Source organism: Callorhinus ursinus, unplaced genomic scaffold (genome assembly GCF_003265705.2).
Source record: "Callorhinus ursinus isolate GAN/ISIS: 27379988/994484 unplaced genomic scaffold, GSC_fseal_2.0 scaffold23, whole genome shotgun sequence".
NCBI lineage: Eukaryota > Metazoa > Chordata > Mammalia > Carnivora > Otariidae > Callorhinus > Callorhinus ursinus.
This window is the reverse complement of record NW_027397085.1, coordinates 11314568-11332205: the sequence shown is the minus strand read 5'-3', so window position 1 is coordinate 11332205 and position 17638 is coordinate 11314568. Positions and strand designations below refer to the sequence as shown.

Below are 17638 nucleotides of genomic sequence, written 5' to 3'. Positions count from 1 at the left end.
AGAATGATAAGGCCTCTCTGAAATTTTTGTTAGGCTATTCAAAAATTAAATCTCTCATTTATTTTCATGCCAAGCTCAACTCATTCATTACTGAACTCTTCTTCAATTCCTACTTGTCATAAAGAACCAAATCAATGGAAACAAATGGTAGGTTGGTAAACTAGGTAGAGTCATCCAGTCTAATTATATTCATACCTTGTGACCTTGATGTTTTCCATATTCTTTGCAGACACAGCACATAAGTGGGCTAGTTTGACAGCCTTCTTCCAGGCAAACAAACTCAATGGCATGTACCTGATGCTGAGAGCACATGGTTTTCTCATGAGGTTTATCAGCTAGAGGCACCCGTCTGTGTTTTGCTAATGTCTTTGTAGAATGAGTAACTTGAGAACACTCTGAGCACAAATGAGTTGCACATACAGTGCAATATACAGATGCAACGTGAGCTTCATCTTCATCACAACGAATGATGCTCTGATAAACAAGAAATTAATGTCTTCAAACTGAACCTCAATCATTATACATGACAAATTTTAAAATATAAAAGCCCATAATCTTTTTTTAACTGACCAAGCTTTACATATGAAAATATGCTGTTAATTAAGTAAAAAGGTCATTTATGACTCATCTAAGAAAGTATTCATTTCTATAGGTGAGAAGCTATTTCCAAAACTGATTATTAATATGTGCTATGAATTTGAGGCCAAAAATAAAACTGTTCTCATAGGTTCACAATCAGTGTAAAGGTATCTTCCATGAAAGCCCCTCATTTAAAAAAAAAAAAAAGAAAGCCCCTCATTTTATATAAAAGAAACTGAACAATACAGGCTAGAAATCTTTTTTTTAAGACTAAAAAAACTGATAACAAATACATCCCCACTTGCTTAATTTTTTTTTAAGATTTTATTTTTCAGTAATGTCTACACCCAATGTGGAGCTTGAACTAACAACCCTGAGGTCAAGAGTCCCATGCTCTACTGACTGAGACAGCCAGGTGCCCTGCGCCCCTCCTTCCCCCCAACGCTGCTTTAAATACTATTTATCATGGTGATGTATAGAAAAAAGAGAAATGCAAATGCTATTTTGAGAAGCAGGTGTACGCACAAGAATCAGCTGCAAAGTTTTTAAAAACACAGATGCCCAGACTCTAACCTAGGAAATACTTATTCCAATAGATTGTAGAAGCTTGAGCTGTGTATTTTTTTCTAAAACTCCACAGGTGAGTTCACTGCACAATCCTGGGTGAAAAAGCACTGATTTAAGCAAATAAAAAATAAACAAATAAAACCTATGTTATATATAAGCTTTTAAATATTATTTCTAATTTTCATGAGTTACTGAAAAGCACCCAGGTTGAAAACCTTTATATGTCAGATAATCAAGAATGTTTTGAAACTTATGCTGAATATTAAAAGGCCATAAATGGAAAGGGAGCAATCTGGAATAAATTGTTCCAGAAATAAAAATTAGAAAACACATCAGTGGTGTTATTAAATATCACATTAAACTAAAAAAAGAACCCAAAGGTAAACATTTTTTATTTGCAATTATGAGAAACAGGTACATGTAAAATTAAAAATTCATATCGTTTTCCAGACATGACAAATAATTTACAAGGTCAACATTAGACAATATTCTAATGTCTTTTGAAAGATAAAAGATATAGCACATGAAAGAACTACAAAAATTTTAGAAAACAGTGCTCCCTGCAACTGTATGGTCAACCAATCTTCAACAAAGCAGGAAAGAATATCCAATGGAAAAAACACAGTCTCTTCAACAAATGGTGTTGGGAAAACTGGATAGCAACATGCAGAAGAATGAAACTGGACCACTTTCTTACACCACATACAAAAACAAATTCAAAATGCATTAAAGACCTAAATGTGAGACAGGAAACCATCAAAATCCTAGAAAAGAACACTGGCAGCAACCTCTGGAACCTCAGCCACAGCAACTTGTTGCTAGACACATCTCCAGAGGCAAGAGAAACAAAAGAAAAACTGATAAAAAGCTTCTGCACAGCAAACAATCAACAAAATTAAAAGGCAACTGACAGAATGGGAGAAGATATGTACAAATGACATATCAGATAAAGAGCTAGTATCCAAAATCTATAAAGAACTTATCCAACTCAACCACCCAAAAATAAAAAAAATCCAGTTAAGAACTGGCAGAAGACACGAACTGACATTTCTCAAAAGAAGACATATAAACGGCAAACAGACACATGAAGAAATACTCAACATCACTCATCATCAGGGAACTCACACCAGTCAGAATAGCCAAAAGTAACAAATCAGGAAACAACAGATGTTAGTGAGATGCAGAGGAAGGGGAACCCTTTGCACTGTTGGTAGGAATACAAAGTGGGGCAGTCACTCTGCAAAACAGTATGGAGGTTCCTCAAAAAGTTAAAAATAGAAGTACCCTACACCCAGCAATTACACTACTAGATATTTTAAGGATACAAAAATAGTAATTTGAAGAGGCACATGCACCCCTATGTTTAGCAGCACTATCCACAATAGCCAAAATATGGAAAAAGCCCAAATGTCCATCGACAGATGAATGGATAAAGATGTGGTATGTATATACAATGGAATATTACTCAGCCATAAAAAAGAATGAAATTTGCAATGACATGGATGGAACTAGAGGGTATTATGCTAAGTAAAATAAATCAGTCAGAGAAAGACAAATACCGTATGATTTCACTCATGTGGAATCTAGGAAACAGAAAAGATGAACATGGGGGAAGGGAAAAAATACAGTAAGATAAAAACAGAGAGGGAAGCAAACTATAAGAGATGCTTAACTATACGGAACAACCTGAGGGTTGCTGGAGGGGGGGTTGGGGAGGATGGGTTAATGGATGATGGGCATTAAGGAGGGCATGTGATGTAATCAGCACTGGGTGTTATATGCAAGTAATGAATCACTAAATTTACCCCTGAAACTAATACTACACTACATGTTAACTAACTTGAATTTAAATAAAATCTTGAAGGAAAAAAAATAAAAAGAAAACAGTGCTCCAGTTTGAAATTTACTTCAGTGATTCACCTTACATAAAGAAATCATGATTTAATGAGAGAAGTAGAAATCAATCAGATATTTTTTCCTTGATACTAAACCTGTTATTTTAAAGTTGATTGCCAAAATCATTACTGTTATTTACTACAACTATTCTTATATCTAGTACAATAATATGAGCTATGTGGACAATTCTTCAAGCATTAAAAATGTATTTTAAGGGGTGCCTGGCTGGCTCAGACCATTGAGCATGCAACTCTTGATCTCAGGGTCATGAGTTCAAGCCCCACATTAGGCGTGGAGCTTACTTAATTGAAAAAATAAAAATGTATTTTAACCTGTATTAATGAGCTTCGTTCTAATATTTACTGGACGATCAGCCTGTTGGATAAAGAGAGTATACTTACATACAATTTAAACTTTTCATGAAGATATTTAATAGTAGTGATTCCCTCAGGAGCTACTGCTATTTTTAAAGCATTTGGCCTCTATACTACCTGGCCTCTTTCAAGGAGTTCTCTTTCTTTGTGCTGTACTATTTATTGTTGATTCACTTTTGCACTCTCTGGTTTAATATGTAGCTTATACCTTCTTCTTACCCTTCTGTAACCTTCTTCCTCTTTGACTTTATCCTTGGGTAGAAGTGAATTACAATAAGGAAATAAGTTTATACATAAAACATACTTTGGGTATATATTTTCAGAGAATTCAAGTTTAAGTTTTACTGCTGTTCAGCTAGGAATATTGTTGCCTACAAAACTGTAATGTAATGAAAAGTTGTGTTTCTGGAATCCTATCTGCTGGAGCAAGTGAGGTAAGATTGTGCTTTTAATGGCAAATACTTTAAATTAAAAGAAAAAATTCATGCTCATAATAAATATTTCACCAAGTTCATCAATACCTCTCCAGATATCCCAATGGCTTCTTCTGCAGCTCCATACTGACCAATATGTCCATTCTGCAGTCGTTCCAAAAGCTCCAATAAAGCAAAATTTTTTTTCAATCCCCAAACACCTGAATCTCCTAGAATATAAAAATAAAAACTAAATCTAACAAAATGGAATATTAATCATTTTATCTCATACCTCAATAGTAATTTGTCATATATTTTAATCATTAATAATGTCTAAATCTTCAAATTCAAATTTTCCCCATTATTTTTCTGCTAGAACTATTGTCTTGTTAAAATTCTCTTTAAAAAACAAAAACTCCTCAGCATTGTAAGTAGAAACATACTTAAAGTTCTACTATTTTTCTATCATTTAACTTTATAAATCCTAGTTTGTCAATGACTTTTAATATATATTAAAACAAGTGCTTTACAGTATTTTTTACAGCAACCTACAGTAAGAAATACATTTTCCATTACAACACAGGATAACGTACATTTATTTATACATAAATATTTTTAAAAGGTGTATATTTACAGCTGAAACAAAAGTTTCACACACCAGTATTCACTCTAACAGTGTGCATACACCCACATTTTTTGTTCTATTTCTTCTTTAAAATACCTACTCAGAGCCAATTAAAGTGATTTCATAACTACAAATAAGTTCTGATTCATGTTTGAAAACCACTGTATGAAACATACACTTAATCTAAAATAACTCCTCTCAGTAAAATGGAACTCGAACAGCTAAAGATAACCTTTTTCTCCATCTCTCATCTCACCTAGAAGCTGCAGCGATCAATGACTATACAAACTCCTTTTCATACAAATAAACCAAACAATTTTAAATCTTAAATACACACAATATATTTTCCTACCTAGATCTGTTACTTGTCGATCAAAAGGGCAACGAATTGCTCTTCCATGAAGAGGGAGGCGGGTAAGGCAGTCATGACAGACTGTGTGGCCACAAAGCAGAAGGCGAGGAACTTTGTCTCCTTGCAAAGAAAAGACATCTTCACAAACTCCACACTCCAGCACCTAATATTTGGAAAGGAAACATGTGCTCTTTAAATGATTTTAATAGCACACATACTCTAGGCTAAAAAAAACTCAATCTAATATATTAAATCAATCTCGTTAAATTATCCCTCCATGAAAAAAAGTCTAGAGTGTAAAACTTTAAATCACCTTTTATCATTTCATCTGACAGACCCCATAAAAATTACATCATAGTGAAATCTCCTTGAAATGTCAACTGTTAGGGATCAAGATAATGTTGTAAATTAACATCATCTTTATCTTTTGAAAATTATGTCTTGATTCATTATATCTGAATCTGTATAATATGTAATTCTACCAAAGTTGGGTTCTTAAACAATTTCTCTGCAATCACCTAGCCCCCAAAAGACCATCATTAATTTGAACAGAAATCATTTGAAATATGTACTAGGGTACAGTTACCCTTGTAAATGATCAAGAACTTGTTCAGAACAGACTGTAAGTAATATTCAAGTATTTTCTAGTATCCATTTATATTACATAATGTAAAGTTAAGAAAGCAGTCAGCTAAGACTTAAATTTCAATTCGTTGTTCTCAATTAATAAATATGCCCCTGGGTTAGAAAGTATGTTGTCTATATAATTCCAGTTTCAGGCACATTACTTGCCCAAGGCCAGGTGGTCAGTTAAAAGAAGTGACAAGAATCAGCATATTCTGATTCCCAAGCCCATGAGATTGTTTTATAATTAGTCAACAAACTACATTTTTACCAATGAAGCACTGTTGGTACCTTTCTCTCCCAATATATTCAAAGTGTCATACAATTTTAATTTATTTTTTAAAAATACCCACACTGAACTGTTCAATTATATCAGTAACTACTATGTCAGCCATCCATGACCTGCTACAATCTGGCCTGCATCCCACTGCTTCCCTGCCACCACCTTCAGACTCTATTCTCAAACTGTATCAAACAATTTGTAGTTCCCAGAACATGACAAACGGTTTGTTGCCTCTTTTTTATGCTAATGCTGAGGAAATAGCTAAACAGACATTTTCCCAGTAGATTGTTTTTTTAACATTAATAAACAAATTTCTAAACAACCGTATCTCCCAGTGTACCCACAGCTCATTCCAACTGAAATGACCACACCACCCTTTGGGCCATTATGCTTGGATAAGTGTTCATCTTAACACCCTAAACATGTTAATTCCATTATTGGCTTCCAGCCTGTCTTTCCCTCTTAAATCAAAAAGCCTTCAGAAAAAGGGCATTACAAACAACCCAGTAGTAGTGTGCTTATATAAATAAAGTCTGACAAGATTAAAAATTAAAAACAGCTCAGGGCGCCTGGGTGGTTCAGTCATTAAGCGTCTGCCTTCGGCTCAGGTCATGATCCCAGGGTCCCTGGGATCGAGCCCCACATCGGGCTCCCTGCTTGGCGGGAAGCCTGCTTCTCCCTCTCCCACTCCCCCTGCTTGTGCTCCCTCTCTCGCTGTCTCTCTCTCTGCCAAATAAATAAAATTTTAAAAAAAATAAAAAATAAAAATAAAAACAGTTCAGCCCAACCACCATCCCCCAACAAATTCACAATGCAAGGTAAAAAGCAGAAAATCCACAGTGGAAATCAGATTTAATCCATTAAAAATTTAATACTAACTCTGTAATTAATTTGGACTTAGTGCATGAAATACAAACATCTTTCACTGTAAATTGATAATTCATAATTGACTTGCATCCCAGTATGGTTCAAAAGAGGCTTAAATGTAACACACAACTCACAAGAAAAGACATAAAAACAGCTCTTTAAGTATCTGAAAAAATGTTCAATCTCACTCAAAACACTTTGAAATGCACTTAAACCTAAACCAATATACTTTTTTCAGATTAGATCAAACAGGTTGATAACCCTTGTGTAACCCTTTGTGTTGGTGAAGATGTGGGAAAACAGATATACTTCTGCCTGCTGTGAAATATTTAATGACTAATATAGGCTTTATGAAAGGCAATTTGGCAATACCTATCAAAAGTTTACATAGCTTAGTAATTCTATTTCCAGGAATTTATCTGACAAATATATCACACATGTGTGTCAAGATCTCTATGTTATTCCTTACAGCACCATTTGCACTTGCAAATGATTGGAAACAAAATAAACAGATAGCAATACAGACTGGAAAATAAACTATAGTATATTCATATAAGGCAAAACCATGTGGTTTGTTGAGAAAAAGGAAGTTTCTTATGTATACACACAGAATGATTTCATATGAATAAAGCAAAGTGAAAAATATATAGAATATTTAGCTTTTGCATAAAACTGGAGAAAGAGAACATACATTTATATGTATATTTTTATGCAGGCATACTATCTTTCTAGCAGGATACACAGGAAACTGATTACACTGGCATAGTGGCTCCCTATAAGGAAGGAAAATAGATGGGAAAAGTTACACATAAAGTGTATTATACACACTTAAATGTATCCTACATTTTTAAAAAAGGCAGGACAGAAGTTTCATTTAAATGGTCTCACTTAAATATCAAATTCATTCAATACAGAAAAGATATAAGAGAATTAGATATAAAATAAATGCAACATTTTTATAATGTCCTCATTTCTGTAACACCATAATTATGACCATAAACTCCAAACAATCAAATTAAATTTCAGTCCACTTATATCTTTTACCTCTGACCCCATAATTACACAAGATAAAAGAACTTAAGTTGCCAATACAGGTTTTTTCAAAAAGCACTAATAACATACCACAGATTTATAAACTAAACACGGGTCCAAAAATAAACTTACTAGACTATTTTGTATCAACTCAGTAAACAAAAGAGTAAGAAATTCTTTCTTCAGTATTTATGAACATGAACTGTGGCTAACAGCACAAGGAATTAAATCCTAAATAAGAAAAAAAGCTCTTAATTTTATCAACTTCACAAATATGCCAAAGAGAGCTTCAAACTTATTACATGTAGACCAAATTTTAATAAACCAGACCATATTTAGTTTAAGTTAATTTTTTTTTTTTTAGTAATCTCTACCCCCAACATCGGGCTCAAACTCACGACCCTGAAATCAAGAGTAGCACATTCCTCCAACAGAGACAGCCAGGCACCCTAACCAGACCATATTTTAAATGGACTAAGAAGACTCACTCTTCAAAAGAAACTTTCCTGATTCTTTTTTTTCTCTCTTTTTTTTAAGATTTTATTTATTAGTCAGAGAGAGAGAGAGAGAGAGAGAGAGAGCTCACGCACAAGTAGGGGGAGCGGCAGGCAGAGGGAGAGGGAGAAGCAGGCTCCCCAGTGAGCAGAGAGCCCGATGCAGGGCTCCATCCCAGGACTCTGGGATCATGACCTGAGCCAAAGGCAGATGCTTAACCAACTGAGCCACCCACATGTCCCTTTCTGACTTTTTTGAATGTAAATAATTTCATAATATCAGATTTTTGTCTTTGAGTTTTCTAATGAAAAAACCCTCATTATCAACTTGTTCATTATTTTACCTTTTAGCATTATATACTTCAACTTTCACCTTCCAATGAATAATTTCTGCTTTCATCTATGAAAATGACAATGAGTTTTTTTTTTAATTTATGCCACCATCCTCCTTACAAATTATGGCATAAGGATCTTGCCAAAAAGGACTACCCCACTGCACAACTCAGGCACATTTTACATGTGAAGATAAAAACAAACTGAACCTCTAACATATCAAACTCTGCTGTAACAAATTTGAGTAATATAAGGCTTTTGTGTATTTTTTGAGATTTTAAGACAACTAGGATAACAAAAGTAGATACAGCAATAATATCCATTCTAATTACAACTTCTTGATTCAATCTAAATCACAAAATAATATTTAGGTATTCTCTACTTAGGTAAAGCACAATTTAATAAATAAAATCTCAACCATGTAACATGCCTAGTAACAGGGCTCCTCTGTATCTCAGATATGCTGTGTACCTTCAGAATAACTTCAATATAAAAAGGCCAGATGAATCAAAAGCCATCAATAATTGATAATATACCTGTGAGCAGAAATGTACCATTCGTTTCATATAAAACCAACATTAAGTGAAAAATCATAGGTGCCTATTACCCAAGATCTTAAAATAACTTCAGATATTATTGGGTATAGTGGTTCTCAACCTCGGTTGCACATTAAAATCACTTCTGGGAATGTTTAAAAAATACAGTGATGTCAAGTTAATCAGAACTTGGGGAGAAGGAACGTATCAGTAGGGTTTTTTTTTTCTTTTAAGTCCTCAGTTGTTCTAAATATGTAGCCAGTAATGAGAATTACCCGTAACTCAGATTACAACAATCCTGAAAGTTATTCTACAAACCGATGAGATCAGTTCTCCCTTGCAGATCTTTCATATGTTTATAGTGAAAGGGAAATGTGAATCCCACATATTTCAATTGATTTGTTAGTAAATACATTTTGAAGCATTTATGCATGGTAGAATTTCAAACCTGAAGCACAGGGCAATTCGTATATCCTAACGTTAATGTTCAGCCATGCTGCTGCAGGGACACTTCTCAAAAGTGTTGACAGACTATACTAATAAAAGAGGAGTGGGCAGATCAACCATTACTACATGTCTGGTTATAGAAGTAGTGCAGTATTGAAAACCAGATTTTAGAAGGCAGTCAACCCTGGATCCATGACATACTGTGTTAACGTAAACCTGAGTTTCTTCACCTATCAAATGGTAATTATCATATACCTCATAAGTAGATATCAACGAAGTAAAATACTTAACATAATACCTGGCGATAACAATGGCTCAATTTAATAAAAATAAACTAATGCCTGTTAAGCTTAACAAAAAGGAGAGGACCTAGGCAAAGACCGGTCAAAGTCAGTCTCACAGGCCCAAAAAGCTCTTTTCACAAATGTCCCCATCGGCCAAGTAGAGGACTGGTATGAGCGGAAGACCAAGCAACTCCAAGCCCGAAGAGATAAAAATCGCGGAGGGGACGGCATGGCTTGTAAAGCCTAGAGGGGCGCAAAGGCCCAAAGACGGCCGGGGCGCGGCCTCCGGACCTCAGGGATGAACCGAAGGGAGGCCGATGGTGGAGAACAGATCACGCAATGTCCCTCACCTTCACCACGGCCGTCCCTCGGCTGCCCTGACGGCCACTGTCTAGTCCCGCTCCAGGCTTGTTTACAATCAGGGTAGCCATCCTACGAGGAGCGGTGCCGCAGAAGCAGCCGTCACGGCCTTCAGCTGAGGGGCGGGGTCGAGCCACCTACCCAGAGGCCTCGGCGTTCGCCGCCGGCGCACAGGCGCATTAAGACGCGGAGCGCCGCTGGGTTGACCTCTGGGCTCCTCCTCCTGCCAGTCACTAGCTCTTTAGTTGCACAGCCTTGTTTATATGAGTTCTTTGCTATTTATATTGGTATTATCCAGGAGTCTGTAACTGAGGGCAGGCATAAAATTAAAGGAAAAAAGAAGGGCTAAAGCAAGAAGTAAATTTGCGGGGTGAAACTCCCGCTTCAGTAACGATCTCTTCCTAATTGCCGAATAGACGTGGGAGCAAAGGGGGACTACATCTCCCTGCATACAATGCGGTTTTCTTTAAACTACAAATCCCAGCATGCAAAATCCGTTTCTTTTACTCCGCGTTGTACGGATTTGGGAAGCTACGTATTGTCACCGAGGAGTGGTTTCTTGAAGTCATGCTGTGTGACTGTGGCTTGAAAATAGGGAAGTATGTTATGTGTAGGTCTCTAAGAAGCAAGAGATGGCTTTGGTGAAAAGAAGCCCTTGAGTCCGTAAAGGACGTGCTAAGAAGAGAATTTACGGCATCACCAGCGCAGAAAGCCTGTTGGGAGTGATTTGATCTTCCCGAACGTCCGCTTTTCTGTTTTCTTCCGGGCTGCATTGAACCTCTTCAGCTGCCGTAAGCAGTGGGTCGAAAGTGCCGATCAAAATGGAAGTGAATCCCCCCAAACAGGAGCACCTGCTGGCCCTGAAAGGTAAACTTTTATGAACCTGAATCCCTTTAGTCTGTTTTCTCCTCTTCTCTCACTAATTCTCGAAGCCTTTGCCACTTAGATCTGGTCCCTGGGATGTAGGCCTCGTTTTTCTTAAACACTGTTAGTGCCTGCCCTCCTGCTCTGTCCTTTGGCGCCGAGTGGAAGGAAGCAATTTCTTCTCTTTGCTTTTTAGGTTTGACAGCCTCCCTCTAGAATGGAATAGATACCTGGCAAATCACTCATTGTGTGATATGCTTCAGTTACCAGACTGGTTTTAACCGCAGAAGCTAAGGTCCCTACCTTACCCGGGGAGAGCCCAGTGAACCAAGATGATTTACGATAGGCATCTACAGTGATTTCTCCTTGTCTATTGTGCCTTCATGTGGCACTGATAAAGTTACTAGGCTTCAGCTTCATCTGTAAAGTTAGTCTAGTATTGCAGTAAGCAGTGCCAAGGATTTAGAAATAAATAGTACAACAACCTATAATTTAGATTTGTTAAAATTTCAGTTTACTTCAAAGTGTTGTGGATATGGGAAAATTAATGCCAACTTTCATTTTCTGCACATAGCAAAAATTTTTAATAAGTTTAATGATTTAATTGTATCATTATTTGGGGAAAACCAACAGGGCAGAGTTTTTCTGGAATTCTTACTGTTTTCTGAAAACCTTTTATTTAAAATGCTTTCAGCTTTATTTCATCTGTTTTCTACTTCCACGAACGCGCTTCTTCTTTCTTGGATGCTGTACTGTGTGGTTACCAGTAACTTCTTGGACTGAGCTGAGAAAAGGCTCAAGAGGCATTTGAATTCAGTTACACTGCACTTAACGTTCCTCGTGACATCCATTTTGAGGGACCCTTATCCCCTCCCCAGTTATGATGTAGGCATCACACATTCTAGAAGCTTACCAGTCCCATCTGTAACATAAAATCATATACTGATAGCTGAATTTAATAGGGTTGTCTCTGATCATAGAACTAAAAAACAATATTAAGTAATACAGCAACAGGACCTGTAAGCTTAGCCTGAGCAAATGAGCTAGACTAAAATGGGTTCTTCTGGAAAAAAAGGAAAAGTAACTTGTCATGTTTTTTCTTAATCTTACATCAAGTATGTGGAATAGATTTTACTTAATATCTATCAGAAATTTAAGAAACTTTTTCAGGGTCACAAAGCTAGTAAGTGATTGGAGGCAGTATTTCAACAAGGCCTTCCTCCATCTTTCCAAGACTCCTTATTGCCTCCTAATGAAGGAAACAGCATTTTCAGAGAACATTCCTTCATCAATTATTTTGATGGGAATTTGGAACAGTTCTGTTAGCTCCTAGGTATGATTTTATGCAAGCTGGAAGCTATTAAACACAGTTATATTCCAGTGATGTGGAAGCTAATTGCCATTGGGTATTTTTAGTTTTCTATTTTTATTTTCTGAAATAGAAGATAACCTGGGAGACGATTTTAGCGGCCTAAAAGGATGAGTCCTTTGAAATTCATGAATAATTTGAGTTTTATTAAAGCTCTTTGGTACCATTGTTCTCCCTTGTTAATCAAGAATTTTCACAAGCTTTGGGGCACCTGCCTGGCTCAGTCTGTGGAGCATGTGACTCTTGATCTCGGGGTGGTGAGTTCAAGCCTCACATTGGATGTAGGGATTTCTTAAAAAAAAAATAATTTATTAAAAAACTTTTCACAGATTTTAATTTTATTGATTGTTGGATGCCAAGTATATCAATTTATGTGATAATTTAAGTTTACTTTCTTATCTATGTAAAATATTAAGGAGCTCTCAGAACTTCATCATCCTCAGAGTATGACATTGACTAAGTTCAAAAAATGAAAGAATTCTCAGTGCCATATCTTACAATGTGAAAGTATAAGGAAGAGGAAAGAAAAAATAAAAGCATTATTAATGCTTTTAAGAATAGGCTCTCTATGTTTAGATTCATATTAAAATTATGGATGTTAAGGATCACAGTTATTTATGAATTTAAGTTGTCAAATCTGTTAATGGACATTAACAGTAGGTGAAAAGAATCATTATGAGATTAATTACTTCTGACTCTTCAGAATCAGTGGTCAAATGAGTATTGTGACATCATGACAGGGGTCCCCATCCATGGTCATTCTGGCAATGGGAGAACCCCTTTAAAAAGTTCTGTAATGATTTGGGGGAGAAGAGATACAACCTCTTTTTTTTTTCTACAGTATTTAGGATTTGAAAGAGTCTGCATTATGGCTCATGCAGCTTTGGACTTGGTTAGGAAGCCTAACTATATGCTGGAACTTATTACCAATGACTTCATTTGGGGCAACTTGAAGACTTCTTTGTTCTAAGAGGAAAAAAAAAATAGGGAAGGTCTAGCCTTCTTGGTCCTCCTCCAAAATGGAATTCAGGAGTCATGGTACTAACGTCTTGATACTGTGAAAGTCCCCCATTTATACAAAGGAGACTTCGTCACAAACCCATTCCTAGCCTGTTTAAAATCAGAGTTAAACTATTTTCATGTTACTAGTGTTTACTACTGCGAATGAAATAAAATCATTAAGTACTCTGTCTATATATTTGGTAGAATTCATATAATTTTAAAGTATAAAATTATTTTTCTCAAGGCATTAAAAATTACAATGATTTTCATTGTCCTCAATTCAGAGTCTCAAATTTTTAAGTATTACTACATTTTTGGTATCTTCAAATGAATCTCCTATTCTAAGAATCACTAACTTACCCTTTGTTTCTGCTATAGTCTTAATGTTATTCACCTAATATATTAGTAACGATAGTTCCAAATCCTTTATATCTGTTGAGTTAGACTTGTTGACTCCTAGCAGTTTTAGGCTGGAAGTGATCTTATAAGGCATCTAATCAGATCCCTTATTTTGGTGAGATAAAACATTTCCGGTTTTGTGGATTACATTCACATTTACCAATAGCACTTGGTAAAATATCATATTGGGATTGGTTTTGTTTTTTCTTTTTCCCTATTTGTGTGTAGGCTATCCCTACCATATCTTACTCTTTGCAATACTTCCACTTTAGGTCCTGTTTTCCTCTGATTTGGAAAGAGAGTCTTATAATTAAAAATTACATTCTAGCGCTGAGGAGCGCATCTAAGAAATGTTTTCTTCATTAAGAGTAACTGGATTACTGCAGAATGACTACAGAAGTAATATTACATTATCGACCATATGAGAATGATCCCACACAACTGCCAAAAATTGCAGAGAAAGCAATCCAAGACTTTCCTACACGTCCGCTATCGAGATTTATTCCTTGGTGTTTGCATGATGGGTCCAAACTTCCACTCAAACCTAAAAGATCACCACCTGTGATTTCTGAAGAGGCAGCTGAAGATGTGAAACCGTACTTAACCATTTCAGAACGTGATGTTAAATCACAGAGTTATGATTGCACAGTAGATCTTTTGGAATTTCAACCTAATTTAAAAAACAGGAAGCACTTAATCCGGTCACACTCACTGAATGAGCAGACTAATTCTGGAACTCTAGATAAACATTCAGAAAAGGGAAGACAGCACAAGAAGAGGTTTTGGAGTGTTTCACTTCCCAACAGTAATTGTACTGAAAATATTTTTCCTTTGTCTAAAAAATTGCAAGATAGTTTAAAGGCACTGAATTTGCATTCACTTTATAGAGCAAGATGGACTATAGAGCATGCTATTTGTAACAACCAAACTCTGGAAGACATTTGGGCAAAACTCAATCAAATCATCAGGCACAATGAACTTCCATCTTGTAATGCTACATTTCAGAGACACTTAGGCCAAATTTGGGTGTTCTGTGATATTATGTACTGTGAATATGTGGGAAGTCTTCTTAAAGGAAGGTTAGCTCTTGCTGGGAAAATGAATTTATTTGTGCATAAATATGGTGTTATTTTTAGTATGTAATGAATTTCACTGATTGTTCAAGAGAATATTCTGAATGAACTGAGTATGATCTGAAATAATGAGATCAATCAATTTTTATGGGATTTTAACTTTTTAACTTTTTAATTTGACCTCTCACTAAGATAGCCTATTCATTCTTAATATGGTAAAAAAAAAAAAAAAATTGTGTGGTAACTTGTATACGTTTGTTTTCCAGAAATAAATGGCCATCAGTTGAGTTCCTAGACATCTCTATTAACTCAAGAGCTTTCTGGGTTATACTTTTAGTAATCTTCTAAATGAATTGTGCTAAGTTGTTATTTATATTGAGTTTAGAGATAAAATGTTCTATCCCTTTTGTTCTGTTACTTTTCCAGTGGTTGAATTAGATATTACAATGAATTACAGTGAATAGTTTGGATTTTGGTAAAGCCCCAAAATGTAATTTTATAGTGTTTTTCCTTTACTCTTCTAAAGTGTAATGATTTTTTTAAAATAAATAAAACCAGTTCATAGCAAATGCTATTCAAGTAGCATGAACATAGTTCAAATTGGGAAACTAGCCCAGATTCTACCAATGTTTCCAAAAATCTGTAACTGACTATTTGATGTGGAATTTTGAAACAAAAGTACAAAATGTATAATTTGCCTAAACCATAATGTATCTTTAAGGATATAACTTATTTTGAAGAGAAGTATCAAATGTGGATAAGAGATCGTTATTTATTTAATCTACTACAAGTAGTTCAATCTTTATGATGGTTAATGCTGATTGCTAGTTGACTGGTTCCTAGAGTTATTGTAAGTTTCCCATAAGCAGAATGTTATAAATTGGGTTTACACATCTCCTCATGAAAATACCCAAAGTGATTTTACAATAAAGCTTGTTATGAGCAGTTTTTTAATCCAAGAACCATACTTTAATTCTTTATTTAAATTCAATTTAGTTAACATACACTGTATTATTAGTTACTGGGGTAGAATTTACTGATTCGTCAGTTGCATGTAACATGCAGCTCATTATGTCAAGTGCCCTCCTTAATGCCCATCACCCAATTAGCCCTTCCCCCCATTCACCTTCCCTTCAGCAACCCTCAGTTTGTATCCTTGAGTTCAGCATCTCTTACAGTCTGCCTCCCTCTCATTTTCAGTTTATTTTTCCTTCCCTTCCCCTATGTTCATCTGTTTTGTTTCTTAAGTTCCACATATGAGTGAAATGATATGGTGTTTGTCTTTCTCTGGCTTACTTTGCTTCCATCCACTTCGTTGCAAATGGCAAAATTTCATTCATTTTGATGGCTGATTAATAATTCCATTTTATTTGTATACCACATCTTCTGTATCCAATCATCTGTCAGTGACTATCTGGGCTCTTCCCATAGTTTGGCTATCGTGGACATTGCTGCTATAAACATTGGGGTGCAGGTGCCCCTCCGAATCACTATCTGCGTATCCTTTGAATAATACCTAGTAGTACTATTGCTGGGTCGTAGGGTGGCTCTATTTTTAACTTTTTTGAGGAACCTCCATACTGTTTTCCAGAGTGGCTACACCAGTTTGCATTCCCACCAACAGTATAAGAAAGTTTCCCTTCGTTTGCATCCTCGCCAACATCTGTCGTTTCCTGAGTTGTTCATTTTAGCCAAGAATCACACTTTATTAAAAAGAGCTTTGTCTTCACATGTGGCAGATTTAAAGTTTTCTCATTTGTATTGATTGCTTTCTGCCTCTTTCAGAAGCAGTGAAAGGGTAATTCAGACCTGGAAAACTCAAGATTGAGTTTTACTACAAATAGTGCAATGATTTCAAAAGGAGGAGAGATCATTTCTCATCTATCTAGACAATACTTAAGTAATCAAGGCCTAAGAATTTAGAATCCACTGCTACTCTGAAGCTTTTTTGGAGTATTTAGAACCTTAGGACTGATGATTCTAGCACAAGCTAATAGTAGGGCCCAGCAATATTTCTCATTTCTCATTTCCACTGTTAAGTCATAGATGTGGAAGTAAATTGGGGACACAGGAATGCGTACAGAAAGGTGGATCTGTAAGACCATTTGATAAAATACCGATGGCATTTTACTCTCTAGGAAAGTGGCAGCGATACCATAACTTTATTTTTCCCTGACAACCTCTCTACCATCAGATAAATGTTAAATTCAACCAAAAAAAATATGTGGAGGGTATCATATGAATTTAACTTTCTTTACCAATTTATCAAATAGCTTAAAGACTATTTTTTGTGAATTTCAAAATGAGCTCCTGCACAATGATCACTTTGATAGAATTTGCTCAAAATGCCCAGGATTCACAGTTCACAAACTTGAAATCATTCAGGGACTAGACAGGCAAGACTAGAACGTAGTTAAGGACTTTGAACTTGGAAGAAGATTCTCCTTTAATTTTTTTATGTTCTTTTCAAGCAAAATGTATACACAAATTGAACTTGGCCCAGGTCATTAGTTTGTAAACCTCAGGCCTATCTCTTTCATAAATTATTGAAGACTTATAAAAGTTTTTTTTTATAAGATAATAGGTGGAACCTGAATTTCATAAATGTGTTTTGTGAGTTCCAATTAAAATGGCACTACACGTGACACTATTTGCTGTGTGTAGTGAATATTTGATTTGGCACTTGGCAGAAAATCACATATTCTTTTTTGCCTCTTTAATTTTTGACAAAGAACCTGTTTTTTTAACATTCAACCTGAATATAAGATTATCATTTAATAACCAGTGCTTTATTGGGGCACTTCGGTGGCTCAGTCAGCTAACCTCCAACTCTTGATTTCGGCTCAGGTCATGATCTCTGGGTTG

The 17638-nt window shown here is 35.6% G+C and overlaps 3 protein-coding genes across 9 annotated transcripts in view; 2 read left to right on the top strand and 1 right to left on the bottom strand.

Annotated features, from left to right (window-relative positions):
- The window catches only part of TRIM23 (tripartite motif containing 23), a 32511-nt gene extending 22314 nt beyond the window's left edge, over positions 1-10197 (bottom strand). The window contains exons 1-4 of one of the 3 annotated variants that reach the window (XM_073905409.1): positions 10057-10197; positions 4807-4969; positions 3938-4059; positions 196-474 (exon numbers count right to left, since the gene is read on the bottom strand). In XM_073905409.1, the coding sequence (XP_073761510.1) occupies positions 196-474; positions 3938-4059; positions 4807-4969; positions 10057-10137 (645 nt within the window). In that variant the 5' untranslated portion in view covers positions 10138-10197. The remainder of the gene's footprint in view (positions 1-195; positions 475-3937; positions 4060-4806; positions 4970-10056) is intronic. The other 2 variants (XM_025892778.2, XM_073905410.1) reach the window with 2 other exon arrangements.
- A 595-nt stretch (positions 10198-10792) lies between these two features.
- TRAPPC13 (trafficking protein particle complex subunit 13) overlaps positions 10793-17638 on the top strand; it is a 38212-nt gene continuing 31366 nt past the window's right edge. For 4 of the 5 annotated variants that reach the window (XM_025892759.2, XM_025892860.2, XM_025892756.2 and 1 more), the window contains exon 1: positions 10793-10933. In XM_025892759.2, the coding sequence (XP_025748544.1) occupies positions 10888-10933 (46 nt within the window). In that variant the 5' untranslated portion in view covers positions 10793-10887. Of the gene's footprint in view, positions 10934-14643; positions 14780-17638 lie in introns of those variants that run through there. The other variant, XM_073905411.1, reaches the window with a different exon arrangement.
- Positions 10797-15735, top strand: SHLD3 (shieldin complex subunit 3). Its single transcript, XM_073905417.1, has 2 exons — positions 10797-10933; positions 13973-15735. Exon 2 carries the CDS (start codon positions 14088-14090, stop codon positions 14841-14843), a length of 756 nt encoding a protein of 251 aa, XP_073761518.1. The 5' UTR covers positions 10797-10933; positions 13973-14087; the 3' UTR covers positions 14844-15735.

Coding starts and splice junctions, on each gene's coding strand:
- SHLD3 (XM_073905417.1), top strand. CDS start 14,088: ATGACTACAGAAGTAATATTACATTATCGACCATATGAGAATGATCCC.